This window comes from Ornithodoros turicata, chromosome 1 (genome assembly GCF_037126465.1).
Source record: "Ornithodoros turicata isolate Travis chromosome 1, ASM3712646v1, whole genome shotgun sequence".
Lineage (NCBI taxonomy): Eukaryota > Metazoa > Arthropoda > Arachnida > Ixodida > Argasidae > Ornithodoros > Ornithodoros turicata.
The window spans coordinates 225,656,089-225,671,278 of record NC_088201.1 but is presented as its reverse complement, the minus strand read 5'-3'; the positions used below and the strand labels follow the sequence as shown (position 1 = coordinate 225,671,278).

At 47.6% G+C, this 15,190-nt stretch overlaps 1 protein-coding gene across 1 annotated transcript in view; it reads right to left on the bottom strand.

Annotated features, from left to right (window-relative positions):
- LOC135395509 (uncharacterized) overlaps positions 1–9,219 on the bottom strand; it is a 53,899-nt gene extending 44,680 nt beyond the window's left edge. The window contains exons 1-2 of the mRNA XM_064626683.1: positions 9,183–9,219; positions 7,057–7,236 (exon numbers count right to left, since the gene is read on the bottom strand). Of these exons, the coding sequence (XP_064482753.1) occupies positions 7,057–7,236; positions 9,183–9,219 (217 nt within the window). The remainder of the gene's footprint in view (positions 1–7,056; positions 7,237–9,182) is intronic.
- Positions 9,220–15,190: the final 5,971 nt, after the last annotated feature.

The window sequence follows — 15,190 nt, the reverse complement described above, 5'->3', positions numbered from 1 at the left end:
CGTTTAATTTGGTACCTGGGCAATTCCATGCGAACCGACTCCAAAGTACCTGCTCGGACCTCGCGAGACTATTGCCGATTTTTCCGAAATTTTTTTTAGCAGTCCGTAATAGAGCAAAACGACATACCACGAAATGGTTCTTCCCAGATATCAATGTGACGGGCGCTAGACACGAGCGAAGCTCGCAGCGCTGGCGAAAACCGTGCCCTGCGTGAACGGCAGCTGCGGCAGCAGCGTACGAATTAATTTTCATTATTACGACACAATAAAAGAAGCTCTCAAACCACAACATGCAGCCTCTTCAAATGAATCTGGGCTTATCATGTTCTATGGACCAAGGTTCCTGTGTTCCTTCCAATGAGATAAATCGCCGCCCGCCTAGACTTATCAGCGGCGAGCAATAAACAAGCTCTGGGGGGGATACCGCATCGCGAGAGAGGTAGTGCCCCTCTCCACCGACACTACGCTTTACAGAGACATTAGTGAGTTTTAGTATACCGTTGATAAGATTATCGTGTCTATCGGAACCAATCGTAGTCGCGCGTGACTCAGAATCTTATCCACTGATTGGATCCGGTTAATACGGTTTGACGCAAACCACCGTTGTCAACGGTCTGCTAAAACTCTCTATTTAATACAGGTTCGGTTCGGTTTGCTTGAATTTCGTTCCGGCGCTGTTTTGGCTCGGCCGCGCCAAAAATCGAACCAGTTTGCAGCCCCGAACTGGTTCGCGAACCGCTTCAACGTGTTCGTTTTAGGGAATGCGTACTGTGCCTGCATTGGGAGAAAGAAGAAATGGATATGCAGATAGCTACTGTCTATTCCCAAAATCGTATTTCTCACACGCACAGTGCCAGCAAAGTAAGATAGCCAGCATTTTACATACACGACGGTACTAAACCGTACTGAAGTATGTCGAAGATAAGTCTACCAACCTCGCTGTGTCCGACCTAACAGCAGTGCACCAGTTAATCCAAAACACAATGTGGCTGTAAAGGCAGTAAGCATTTTTCCCAACCATCACCAATCATACAGCACCGCTCTGGGTATGCTCCTTCTCAATTTCTGCATAACCACATATTCGTCTTATCGAGCTACACAACTGGCCTACTCCATTCCTGCTTCATTCGGTGGACGATGGCCACTCACCTTCAGAAACTACAGCAATTGGTGGCAAAGGACAGCCACGTTGTTTGCTTGGGAACCCGACATTTGACAAGCGTCCGCGCCCCTTTCTGAACAGCTGACTCAGCAGCACGTTCGTCAGGCGCAAACCGCGGCGCTTACAGGGACAACTGCGCTTCAACGTGTTAAAAAGACGCTGAAAGCAAACTTACTGTACGTACTCGTTTGACTGCTCGATGAAAATTTACGAAATCAGTGATATGGAGAGTGGAGACCAGACACTTCTTTCCGAATAGTTTCGTTGCAAATCGGTTACCGCTATTATTTTTTGTTCCGCTTCTACTCCGGTTCGCGTTCAACAGTCCCATGAAAATTTCTGTTCGGTTTCGCTTCCGTCAAAAGTAATGGTTCAGGTTCGGTTCACAACTCATATATTCTACACTCGTATATTCTACATTTGGTTCGCTTTTCCTAGCATGTCAATTGGCCTCGATCAACTCGGAAGTTAAGGACAATAATCGTTTGTTCTGTTGGAAGTGTTCATTCGTGGGCTTCATGGACAATTGGAGTACACTTCCACTTACAAGGTGTGTGTAGTGCCAATTGTGTGGTGACAAGCTGCAAGTGCCGCAAATACCATTACTAGTGTTACGTGGTGCACATTTTCTTCAACATGCTTTCACCAGGAGTTGGCAATGAGCCGCAATGACGCCACGGATACGTTAATCGCACATGCATTTGAGTCTCCTGGTTATTTTCTGCACTGGCAAACTTGAGCACAGGCAGGCGCGAAACTGTTTGCGCACTGAACCCCACAACGACTATGCGCGTCTTTTGGTACACATAACAGCATTACACTGTATATCTCCGCCGTCGAGGATCGTCCCCACAGGCAAAGTTACACGCACAGCGAGGATGCAGCTGGCACAACTGGCATGCAAGCCCGATAGGGGTTGCTTTTGCTGGTGATCGATTGGAGAAGCCATTTTGTCTCAGCGACATGCTAGTGTCATCTAACGATACTCACGTTTCACTCATGTTTCACAAATGTGTGAAGAATGGCGCGAATGACAAGGAAGAGAGCCTACGCAATTTTAAAAAACAGCTCAGGCGTCGCCACGAACGGACGATGACACCTCCAAGTAAGTTCGACCACGAGTGCGGATAAATAAGCACTAAAAACTCCAAAAATACGCATGCATCTATGCACTGAAAATCTTCAAAATGTCACACAAACACTACGTCACACAAACACTACACGGATTGTGCTTGCTATGCACAGGCATCATCGAGCTGTGCGCATCATGCCGCGCCCATACGGAACGCTACTATCGGACCCGTTCCAAATCCTCACGGCCACAGAAAAGCATGCGCTTGTCCTGCGGCCTCATTGCTGTCTCATTGGATGCCGCCAATCGTTGCTTCCTCTCTGGATCTCATTCGTTGCCGCCTAAGATTGCCAATCTTCACTGCGTTTTTCTCCTAAACGGTACCTCTGCAATTTTGCTTATATTATACTAACTGAAACATGAATTTCATTTGAGAGCAAGTTATTTTTGCATTTTAGTGCAAGATGAGAATAAATACTGCAAAAGACTAACGACCATCGATTGAACGGTAGGATGTGAGAGCCTTCAAGCTTAAACAATTACCTTCTCCACTATCAGCACGAGGATGGCAACGCGAGGATGGAATGAAAAAAAAAAGAATCCGAAAGTTCATTGTGGTAAAGAATCGCTGCATTGGGGGCATTTTGCTACGGGCAAGACTGTCGCGCGTATCCGACAGGAATTCTGGTTCTCTAAAATGGTTTCGTCCGTCAGGTAACATACGCGGCAATAGCTGGAATGTCTCTTCCTTAAGGCTCCATGCGGCAAAGCTCAAGGACTTCTCAATTGTATTCTGGCACGGCAGAAGCCGATAGTGATCTTCCATATGGACCACTTAGGTCCATTTGTGAGAATTTCATTGAAGAGCAATGTGCTGTTTGTTCTTGTCGACAACATCACGAAGTTTAACCGGTTACATGCCTACCCGAGGGTGGAAGTAAGCAGTGCCTAGCCGAGCAATATGTCATCAGGTTTCTGGAGGATTTCATTGACGAGTATGGTGCGCCTCGTAGAATTGATAAACCAAAAAGTGCTGAGTTCCTGCGTCCTCACCTCCAAAAAGTTCACGACATCCCGTACCCGACCCGAGGGGTAAGCAAACAAACAAACGAACAAACAAAAAAGATGTGCTACCCTACAGCTAGCTACTCTTTGCAGTGATGCCTTTGCTGCTTCATTCAGCGTCCCAGTGTGAAAGGCGACGGAAATTGTAATCGTGACATCCGCAAGCAGTACGGCCAGAAGCCTTTTGTATGTTGTACGCATTTTCCCAGCACTTTTTTTGGTACAGTAAAGAATGAGCTGCATTGTTCCTTGTAGCTATGAAGTGTAAACGCTACGGAGCGAGAGGAAGGAAGGAGGAGCAAGCCATCGGCGGAACCTGACATTACCTCTCACATGTGGTACACTGATGGGCACAGCACACGAAAACTGGTTCAAACCGTTTAAAATGTCTCTCGTAGAGTTGAAAATAGACATACTGATAAAGATTGCACAGCATACCGCAACAATACCAAAATGGCTTCATCACCCTGCGGGTGATTGGATGAGTGGACGACTTTCAAAAATGACTGCGGGGACGTGTGAACTCGCAGCCTAATTGGTGGTAGCTGTAGGCCAACCCCACCCACAAGTCGTCGTAATTGACGGTCGCATGCAGCCGGGACCAACCAAAAACTACGTCGACGTACGTGGAGAAGGAGCGCGTGTTTATTAAAAATCCGCATTATGTGCTCGCGGAAAGAAAACGTGTGAAAGAGACGCGTAGCCGATTACGCGCCCCATTTTCAGTCAACCCCACAGTTAGTGCACGGTCAGCATCAACGGCTCGTGGTGGAGATCTGTCTGATGTCTGTGGTTGCAGCTCTTGTTACATCTGAGCTGTCCCCACTTCGCGAGCAAATGGGAGCTCATGAGGATGACAACCCACAATCCTTCTGCGAGCTGCAACTGCCATGACAGCTGCGGTAACTGCAAACAGCCATTTTATTCTTCGCTCAGCCAATGAGCGACTTACCCGGAGACCAATGTCATGCGTGACGTTGCTTGAGAGTGAAGGTTTCGCCGTCTGATATTACGCAACGTTTAGAGAAATTCCGTGAATACGAGTTCGTTGATAGTCCTCGTGCGCATTAGCCCGGCTGAACGAGACTGTCCCTTTCAATACAGTACAGAATGCCACATTGCACCAATTTAGTTTGCATCATGTTTGGTATGACTGGAGGGCTTTCTTGCAAGAGCGATGAACCCCTGCCAGTTAACTACTTACTCGTGAATATGAACTGAATCAGATGCATAATTCCCATTTACATGTAATGCAAGCAATTAGCTGTGTTGTGTGTCTAGTGGCACCGGGAGACACCTAGAACAACCTGAATGTATTGGTTCTGATTAGAGATGGGGTGGATTCAATCCAATCCGTATCCGAACCCAATGAAGGTTCTGCGAATCTATGAATCTTACGAATCTCGGATCTTTCGGATCCTTGAAAAAAAGTAGTTAGAAAGCCAAGGGAAAAACACTTCTAGTGCATTGAAGCAGAATTTGATATCTTTGTTTAACGAGAAACAAATTAAATAATAGTTCACTTTCAAGAGCAAACATACCCGTATATTTCTTCCTAAATGGAATTTAACGTGTTGTTGTTATTGTTTACATGTGTTGTTTACCATGTTATATGTGACTTAAATGAGAGCCAAGAGCAACGTACCGGCTGGTGGATTCGATTCAGCGTTTTGGGCACCGGGTTCGGATTCCCGAATCTCGAATCCCTGTGAAGGATTCGCGGATTCGGTTAGCCCATCCCTAGTTCTGATAATAACCCGCAAACACTTGAAGCTTGTTCACAATGGCTCGGCTCCTAAAAGAATGCTCGTTCGAGACAAATTGCCTTTCCGTATTTTCCTATTTTTCTGTCGTGAACCAGTTTGGTAGTACATGATAGGAAAACGCCGAATAAAAGTACCACTACGGCTCACTTAGTACTCCTCATCACGTGACTCGGCCTCTGTCCGAACGAAATAGAATTCACTTCCCTCGTCAGGTCTACTTCGTACTAAATGGTGATGGTTTTATTTCCGCATAAACGAATATCAATTTGAAACACATGCCGATTAGCAGTAATTAAATCGCGGTATGGCGATCCCTATACCGATCTATCTTGGTTTTCTTGGGTTACTGATCTGGGTTTCATCCGAGAGTTGAAGGCGATCTGCCCACAACCGCGTTCCTAGCAGTTTATCACCGAGGTTGCTTTCAAAACACGAGCGCACAGCAGAAATAGCAAACATAAATGTGGAGATGACAAAATTTGTAGAAGGAAGAAAAAAGCTAATGGTGCAACGGAAACGAACGTTATCCCGCCCTCCCATGTCAGCAGCGCCCCCCACTTACAGCGCCCCCTGGCCTCATTCTGCCAAATGCTCGGTCGACCTCTCTGGAGTGCGGTTGCTCGGATTTCTACAGTCCGGAATTCAAGGTTTACGTGGGGGGTTCTGGGTGAAGGTACAATCCTGACGACTCGCGCTTTCGTACAATCTTAAAAATGAACTTCACCGCATAGCATGCTCCCGGCCAACCACCATCTCGAATGATATCGTTATGTGCCCTGATTTGTTGAAAACGGCAGGCGTACGCCTTTTTTGTGACACTTATGCTGTTCATAATTGTCACAGAAAAGGCGTACGCCTCCCGTTTTCAACAAATCAGAGCAACGTCCGGTTAAAAAAATACCATACATTGTATCGATTCATAGGTCTATATCCGCCAGCCCACTGCGTTGCGCTAACACCCCACGGCCGACGGATAAAGTGCACTCTTAAAAATGAACTTCGCCGCATAGCACGGTCCTAGCCAACCATCAACTCGAATGATATCGTATATTTGCTGAAAACGGGAGGCGTACGCCCTTTTTGTGACAAGTGTCACAAAAAGGGCGTACGCCTCCCGTTTTCAACAAATCACGGCAGATAACGGTATCATTCGAGATTATAGTTGGCTAGGAGCGTGCTATGCGGCGAAGTTCATTTCTAAGAGTGTGGCAACCCTACTCCGAAACCGAACGACCTGTACTCTTCTAATTCACTGTACCAGGTTGGGGTGGGGTTGCGACGTTCGACATGCCGCCGCCAGTGACGACGCTAATATTCTAATGACGCAGACATACACGACAAGCGACAAGACCCAGCGACATACACGCCTGGTCCCTTCGAGTTTTCTACCGCCTGACTTCCCGCTGAGCTTGTGTCTTCCCGAGCTAACAAACCACCCTTCGCTACTTCGGACTAGGTTTCTCGTCTGCGCAGTACAATGAACGCCCTCCGACCAGCTTCTACTCGACCCTCACACTATTCCAAGACCGACCAACACCCGGACCTGGAGTTGTCTTAGTCCGGACTGACGCAACACGGAAGCCACCCACACCAGCCCTTACAAAGTCCTTCGACGACCCAGTCCACATCGACCCAGTGCTGCATTATGGTCACGAGGACATCGTGAGAACCGAGCGCCTGAAAACAGCCTACATCGATAGCCAACTCATCCACTCGATGTCTGTCCTCGCTGTTTCCCTCCCCACTTCTTATCCGCCTCCTCCAACGTCTACAACCCGTCACATCGCCTGGTTCTCCACCCTATTGAGATATCACTCGTCCACCAGTCACTCTCTAGAGGGGAGCACTGTGGCGGCAATATCGTCAGGGCCACTAGCGCCGAAGCGCGCGTGCAGGACAAATCGAAATCTCGCGAGCTCTGGTCCTCCTCCTGAGCAGTTGCGTACTTTGTCTGTATCCTCGCAACAGTACATTGCAAGCCTGATACTTACGGGCACTTGTTGGTGGTGGCGGCTTCGCCGATGTCGTGCTGGACGACGTCGACGTCGTGCTGGTCGACGCCGTGCTGGTCGACGTCGTACTGGTCGACGTCGTGCTGGTCGACGTCGTGCTGGTCGACGTCGTGCTGGACGTGCTCGATGTCTGTGACGTCTCACTCAGGTCGGGTTCAACTGTAAAACACAAAACGTAAGCGTAAAAACTGGATTCAAAATGCACTTTGGCAGTTGGCACATATCAAATGCGATAGCCATGACCTACTACTATACTAGAGACCTGGACATCCGCAATGCTCCCAGCACCGGGGTAGTAGTTCTGGCAATCGAAACCGCGACTTGTCGAAACCGCGGCGATGTATGGTAGGCTGTGTTGACAACGACGAAGCAGTATAAGAGAGTATAAAGAGAGATAATAGCGCGTGCTTAGCAACAGCCTCTGTATCCCTGCGTAGCAGACTAAAGGCGGTGGCAAGGGTGATTCCCTCTCCCCAATAATGCTATGTGGCGCTTGCAGCGGTCACTAACGTAACTAAGCCGTGACCCGTCTGTCCCATAGGGGATCGCTAGCTGTCCAGGTCTCTAGTATAGAGTAGGTCGTGGCGATAGCATTGTACTAGATAGCAAAACGCACACATACAAAATTGTCACAACCACTACAATATGTTTCCCGTTGTTATCAGGGATTGCAACCAAAACTGAACCCGAACACAATACCACTAAACCGGAACCGAACTGAAACTGAATCGAAATAAATTTAAGCGGTTACCGGCTCGCTAAACGATTCAGACCTAATGCGAACTGTGAGGGATCGGAAGTGAGATTTACACAGCGGATTGAGCCGCGTTCTCAAACAAATACGAAACCGAAACTGAAGAAAGGAAAACAGCCACCCAAGTGCGCGAGGTATTTCCTCCTCGGTGTTATTTCGAACATTCAGTTGTGTTAGGCCTTTTTGGCTACTTTAGGTTTCTTTCTGTCACCACCACCTCCAGCACCGCCTTGTACGCGATCTTCGTCATCCAGCAACCCCCAAATTTTTCATTTTGGTTTTCAGTTTTCAATAACGGCCAGTCTCTGAGCAAGTTATAACAAGGTGTGTGCGATGAGTGAACATAGAGTGTGTATTACAGCATAGACGACATTCAGTTCATTCAGTGACATCACGAGAAGGCCGGTTCGAGCTATATTTTGCTGTGTTGGGCAAGAAGCGGGAAAAACGCGTCGGGAAGATCATCATCATGTACTTTTTTTTTTTAATGGCTTTTCCCCCTCTTTATAATTCACTGGCTTGCACTGTGGCATTGAGGAGTGCAGTGTCACCCTCCCAGGTGTATATCGCTCGCTGTGTGACCCCTGGTTTGCCAATCCCGAACGATGCGCAGCTACCCAGGGCCGACGAGCCGCAAACACGGCGAAACACGTGTCCTCTGGTGCTGTCGCATCGTTCAATGAGTATCTGTTTCTCTACGTGCAGCCATAGAAGCCATTTTAATATGTAAGTTTGAATTTCAAACACGTCTAGCATCATTTACTTATTTTTATTAATGGCTTTCCCCCCCTCTTTATATATATATATATATATATATATATATATCTTTGGAAATCGTAACGATGTGCTTGCGATAGGTATATACGATGTACGATAGGTATATAATATCGGCGCTGCCGACACTGCAGTGGTTCAGCTCAACATTGTGTTATAGATCCGCATTTCAGCTGCAACGTTACGGTACGTAGACTGCCTGCACCCCTACATCATCCATTACGTAACGCCACCGCGCAGAGCATGCTCGTGGGCATGACCTTCTGAAGGTGAGCGTTATTCGGGATTCCCGGCAGAGCATTTTCTTTTTTTTTTCGAGATCAGTTCTTTTTATTCCTGGATTCGTCAAGTGCATTTGCAGTTTCATTACGATTGCACTTATTCCTCTTTCGTTAATGACTGTGGAAATATTCGAAGTTGGAAGTGTGCGCTGCATTGAAACAAACGTTGTGTCGCCCCTGGGGAAGATAAGCAGGCCTCTCCCCACTCCGTATTCCTGCGGTCCGGTCTTTGCGCCCCTCTTGGGAGAGCAGTATATGGGACAGCTTCTTGCAGGAAAAGTGCACTATCGGCTCACCCTTGTTGCGGCTCGCTTGCTCGCGCTGCTTGCTCATCGATAGTGTTCCCAACGGCCTTAGCCAATCGCAAACGTGCTTTCAGCTGTCATAGCCACAGAGACGGGCTACCGGGCCTCGTGGGAGAAAATGGTGCCGCAAAATTTGGGCGTGTGGGCGGAAATAGTGGGATAACTGTCCTTTCTATGTTGTTCCAGCCTCAGAACATCAATCACATACAAGGCCTCAAGTTGCCTAAGAAATTAACGATAAAAGTCACTGAAAAGGTTAGCCAGCTAAATACGGGAGCGTCGCTCTGGACAGCCGAAGAAACGGATCCTTGCTACCAAGTGCTATCATTCGATCCCGTGATTTGTTCAAAGTGGGAGACAGATGTTAATGAACAATAAAAGCTGTACGTCATTAAACGAACATGAAAGCGATTACGGGTACACGGAACACGCGGAACATCAGTGGAGTACAGAAAACGAGATTTCGCGAAGTCGGGAAAATTATAAATTCTGGTCGTGGTCGGGCTATAACTGCCTCTTCGGTTTTGTCTCGATAAGAATCCAAGGGAAGAGACATTTACAGCCTCCGAAGAAAAAAACAAGGGTCACGCCGAAACGGCAGAAGGAAGGAAGCCACGGTTCAAGGGAGCGTCCACTAAAGGACTCCCAAGACAGAGCAACCACCAATCGGGAGAAGACGAGCATCTGTGTTCACTCCGTGCTCATTTTCCCACTTTCCCAGAAGCGACCGAGAAGCGATCGACGGTGTTACATTAGACACTCTAAACTGTACTGACTGTACGGCGCCCCCGAAATCATAACGTTTGTGTAACGCCTGGGCTGTTTACGTCCATTTGGGACACGTTTGGGACGCGGTTAAGCAGTCGCATCTGGTTCTTCACAGCTGGTATGAAAGCAAAGCAGTATTTAAAAGCAAAGTAGCCCAGCGACATATTCCTATTACCGGTAGTGAGCGCGCTGGTGGAGGCGTACAGAAAGACAGATGCTATGAAGCGCTGAATTAACTTCGCCACTGAGATTCGCACACCTGTTTCGCTGCATGTGCTGCTTTTTGCTACTGTGCCGTTACAATGAGAGCACCGTTTTTATCTGCGCTTGCCCTCCCCTCTGAGTAACTGTTCCTGATGAATTATGCCCTGCAAACACCCAAGCAACCCACTTTCCAGGAGAGCAAGTGGGATCCCACAGCGTCCGCCTGTTATTCGTGCACCGTGGTTGTTACGGTATCGGAATAACGGCAACGGCATTGTTTGAAGGTAACGTGCTCAAATGATGCGGGAAGGCCATGAACCTGCCCTTTCCGAAGCTTCTACTGAAAACTGCAGAATGGTTGACCCTTATTCCTCCTCCACACCTTCCATTAAAGTGACGAAGAACCGCACCACTTCTTCCCGGTAGCGGGCCGCCGGTTTTAAATACTAGAAGATATACAGAGTGAATCGCAGCTTAACCTATCGCATCCGAAAACGTACCGTGCATTGCAACAAAATGCAGGGACATTACACTAATTAGTGCCGGACTTTAGGTGTTATCGTTGAACGGCGATAAGACTGCACAAGATATCTTCTTTGAGGGATAACGTCGCTGCACAGTAGCCTCAGTAACGTCAGTTTCAGGAATTTTATATATGATTATTACATAATACGGAAGAAAACGGAGAATGGTACGAATTCTAGTCGTAATAGACGAAAATGGAGGAAAGGGGAGCTTTACAAACTAACTATTACTATCTCTTTTTCACGTACTAGGAATGTGCATCTACAAGCCTAGTAGCAAGTTATGTTGTGCAGGAGCCGGAAGACGGCAGAAGCAAACAGGGACGCAGACTCGGAGTCGAGGGGATCAGGCTTGTTTAATGAGACAGGCCAAGAACGAAAGTGAGCCGAAATAGAAAAACGAGATGGCATGTCTCGAGATCCGCGAGCACAAAAACTAAAACGGCAAGTGCTGTCCCCTGGCAACGACACATTGCAACAAAATATGACCAACAAGTTAGACCACACAGTAGATCATTTTAGACCTTTATTTGCTCAAAAAAGGTGTATTCTTATAAAAACACCATTTTCTATTCCGCAAACGGTGCAAGAAGAGCATTACTAAAGGTGTAATATCGACATACACCACGTTTGATTCAATGTCGACCATCAAGGGTGTAAAGTGGGGCGTTGAAACAGGTGTTTACCGTCTAATACACCTTTTATACACCCCATTTGAATTGGGAATATAGGCTACTGAGGGTGCCCAAAGTCTCTTCAAGGCTCGGCACTCACGTTGGTCCCACAGTGTTACCAAGCTAACGAGGCGTGCCTGCGACGCATTGCGCTCCGGTTTAGGTTCTACGATGGAACCACGGCTGGTAGTCTGCCGTGTTCAGGGTGGTGCTTGCCATAGAAGCAAGAACGTCGAACTGTATGTCTCGGCCACTGGTCTCGGCATGCTCCCGCGGAAGCTTGCATTACACTAGCTATTTGCGAGGGATATTTGCCAGCAAACAATTCCATCATTAAATGTGTTTTCAATAGAATACTCCACTTTTAAGGGTGTTTTTGTTTTCAAACGCCCATTATAACAGTGTTTTATTAGGAATACACTTAACTAAAGGGTGCATTAGAAAACACCCATCATTTGAGTATAAAAGCAACACCAAAAAGGCGTGCGCCATGGGACAAGCTATTTACACGAACAAAGTAAAAAGTTTACTGTACACCGAAACGTGTTTGCGTACGGAAGGGATTTGTGTATGAAATCCTCTTCTGCTTGCACGATCTCACAGGGGATCAGTGATTCAATCTTGTGGCTCGACGAGTGGTGCAGTTACATCAGCACCCTTCAGTTTCAGCACCAGGTTTGCTTCCTGAGCAAACCAACTGCCTGACACTGCGCAGTGTTTTTTCCCTGGTTCGGCGTCTGAGGCGTCCAGGTTTTCGGTATGTCTTGATGTCAGAATCCCCTCGAAGTATGCTGTATTCCCCTGTGAGCACCTATTGACTACTGAAGTAGGATACCAATAGATGGTCCATATTCGGTATTGCTCGACATGTGGCTGGTGACGGTGGCCAGTTTCTGTACATGTACATGAAGCTCTCCATGTATGTTGACCTACATTACCCACAGCTGCTGATGAAGCTGCAGACACTAGTTGACAAAAAGCCTCAGCCACCTAGCCATGTATGGCCACCTCAACTGCCGTATAGCACCTTCGGACGGAGGCATTCACACCCACTCAATCTTGTTGCAGGTTGCCAGCCTGCCAGCATACTTCTGGTCTTCGTCTCATTGGACTGCACGTAGAGTCCAAAAGGAGCCAAATAATCTCTCCAATATATCGGAGGGGAGATCGTGCACAAAGTTTCTTGGTTTTTCTGTTTGCTCAGGCAGCGCTCATCGCTTGAAAATGCTGAGCCGGCCTTCCCAAAGGGGCATAAGGGTTGAAAGACTCCTTGAGTATTACGTGGCATGTGTCTTTACACAGACATTGTGGAAACTTGTGAAACCAGCACTTTCCAATGACCGACTGCCAGGAACCAATGTTGGCTGCGCGACACTACGTGCAGAAGAAATGGTGCATACATTTCTTCTCACGAAAAAAAGAAAGAAAATAAAACAAGAAAGCTTCAACAACAAAGCTTGTTGCCTGGTTGAACGGTGAACACCGATGCTTCCGGTCTTTTTCTTAAGTTATCGGGTCACTTTAGTTTTGATCTGGCGATATTTCACAAAGTCAGTAAGTCACCCAGTCTGAGGAGCTGTTCTTCCTGTGGTTAATTGCAGGGGAATGACAGGCATATCCTGTAACCTTTCGGACATGACCACCGCGTCCTGAATGCGGCGACTAATTGCTTCCGAGAGAGCCCCGGGGACTGGTGTGTAAGCCTTAGCAATCACCGCTGCCTAATATAGCGGACTTAACAGGACGGAAGAGAACGCAGACACACAACATCAGCAACATTGCGCGCTCAGAACCGGTCTTCTGTACGTGGAAGTGACCGTCAAAGGGTTTCTCAATTTCATCGTGATGATGCAGAACAATATGTGCATGGAGAGTACGAGAAAGACAACGTGTCTGTGTTTTGCCCCACCATATACGGCAAGACGCAGGTCAAATATCCGTTCTGAATTTCACAGCCCGTAAAAGAGTGACGCATAAGCAGCTGCCGGTTCTACAGCTCGTTTATTACGCGCATTGAGGGGAACGTCGTCCCGTTGAAAGGGACGATCTAGTACCCCTGCCCCTTTTAAGAAGTGTACCATTCGAATGTCCATTGTTGAAAATTGAAATTTTCAGCCCCAGCCCCCATTTCTCGCTATAGTCGCGTTTACAAGGCCGCATACGTTGAGTGAAAGCAACAGTCGACTGATCGCAAAGATTGACTTGGGACAGTTTACATGGCAGGAAGCGATGCGCCTTAGTCAGCCGGGCAATTCAGTCGACTCAGTCGATGACAGCGCCACCAAGGCAATAAAGTGGTCACTTTGCAATTGCATACTGTTTGATCAGTGTGTTACTTCCTTTACTGCACCTATAAACATTAAAGCCTTCTACCAACGGCCCAGTCAATAAATCTACACCTGGAACGAGTCTTGTTTTGGCTGCATTGCATGCCAGTCTGGCAACAGCCCTATACTCACCCCCACAAGCACCATCGCACCATCCATCCGTCGCCATATTTATGTTGCGGGCGGAGCACGGCGGCAGATGCGGTTGTGACATAGCGGAAACCGTCGGCACAGTCGACTTGCCCGGTTTACATGGCAAAGGCGAGACGACACCAGTCGTAGACGCAGACGACAGACGACACCACGCCAACGTAGCGACTTATTTCTGCTGCGTTGACGTACCCTTTAGGTCGATGTAGGCGGGTTTACATGGAGAGGGGAGATCGATCGACCTATCTCGCCCAGTCGACTTATGTCGCCTTCATGTAAACGCGCCTGATGAGCGTATTCAAGGAGGAGTTTCGGGACGAGATCCTCCTCGCAGCTTGCAGCACGAACGCGGCATAGTGATGAGAGCCTTTTGGAATACATTTGAACGATTCAGGAACTGTATCGAAGAGCGTACCCTCTCGTAGACGAAAAAGAGAAGGTGGCACGCGTTATCCGACTGTGCCACCCTCGGTTCAAGCCATATTTACGGGGTCGAAGGTTTACTTCCCTGTCGGAGAGCAAAAGCACAACTTAGCGGGCATAACGTTTGCATCTCAAACGCTGTGCATTACGCGCGCCGTAGCAGTTTTCCCAGTAATCGACCTTTGAGGGGGGTTCGGAGCAGACCTGTACACGTTACCGAAAAAAAGGAACTAAATACCGGTACTCGTTACCATGAAAAAAAGGAACTAAATACGTTACCCATTACAAAAGTAACAAAATGAACGCGTTCCCGTTACTCGATAGTAACGAGTTACTTTTACGTTACCACGTTATTACAGAGCCGCTACCATGTCTAAATTGGCACGTGCTTCATTTGGTCCGACTATTCCATGGAATTCGCTTTGAAGAATAGTTGGTGCTCGAAATGGCCATTTCGAGCACCAACTATTCTGCAACTATTCTTCATTTTTGGTGCATTTGCTCGAGAGAGCCCCTGTGGCAAGACTGAAAAATTGCTGTGGAAAGGCATGGTTGCATCAGATACAGCCACCTTTGTTTGATGCATGTGTTGGATGCGCCTAATTAGTAGCGAGGCTGACTTTCCTTCTTTTTTTGTTCTGTGAATTCAAGGTCAACAGCTGCTTTTATTCCCTTATTTTGGCACCACTGTTAGGAGGCTACACGACGTCAGCGTTTTGTGCGTTTACGTAAACTGATAAATGCTACAACAACGTCTACAAGCGTTATGATTTTCGGCCTTTTGATAGGCTTCCTTCCCCAACACATTTAACGACGATGAACAATGTCCATCTGGGGTTAGCTCGTATTGGGAGCAGCACACTTTTCTTTCATGGTGTTTGCCTGCTACAACATGTGCCGTGGAACGGTTTTTCAGCACCCTGCGGAGC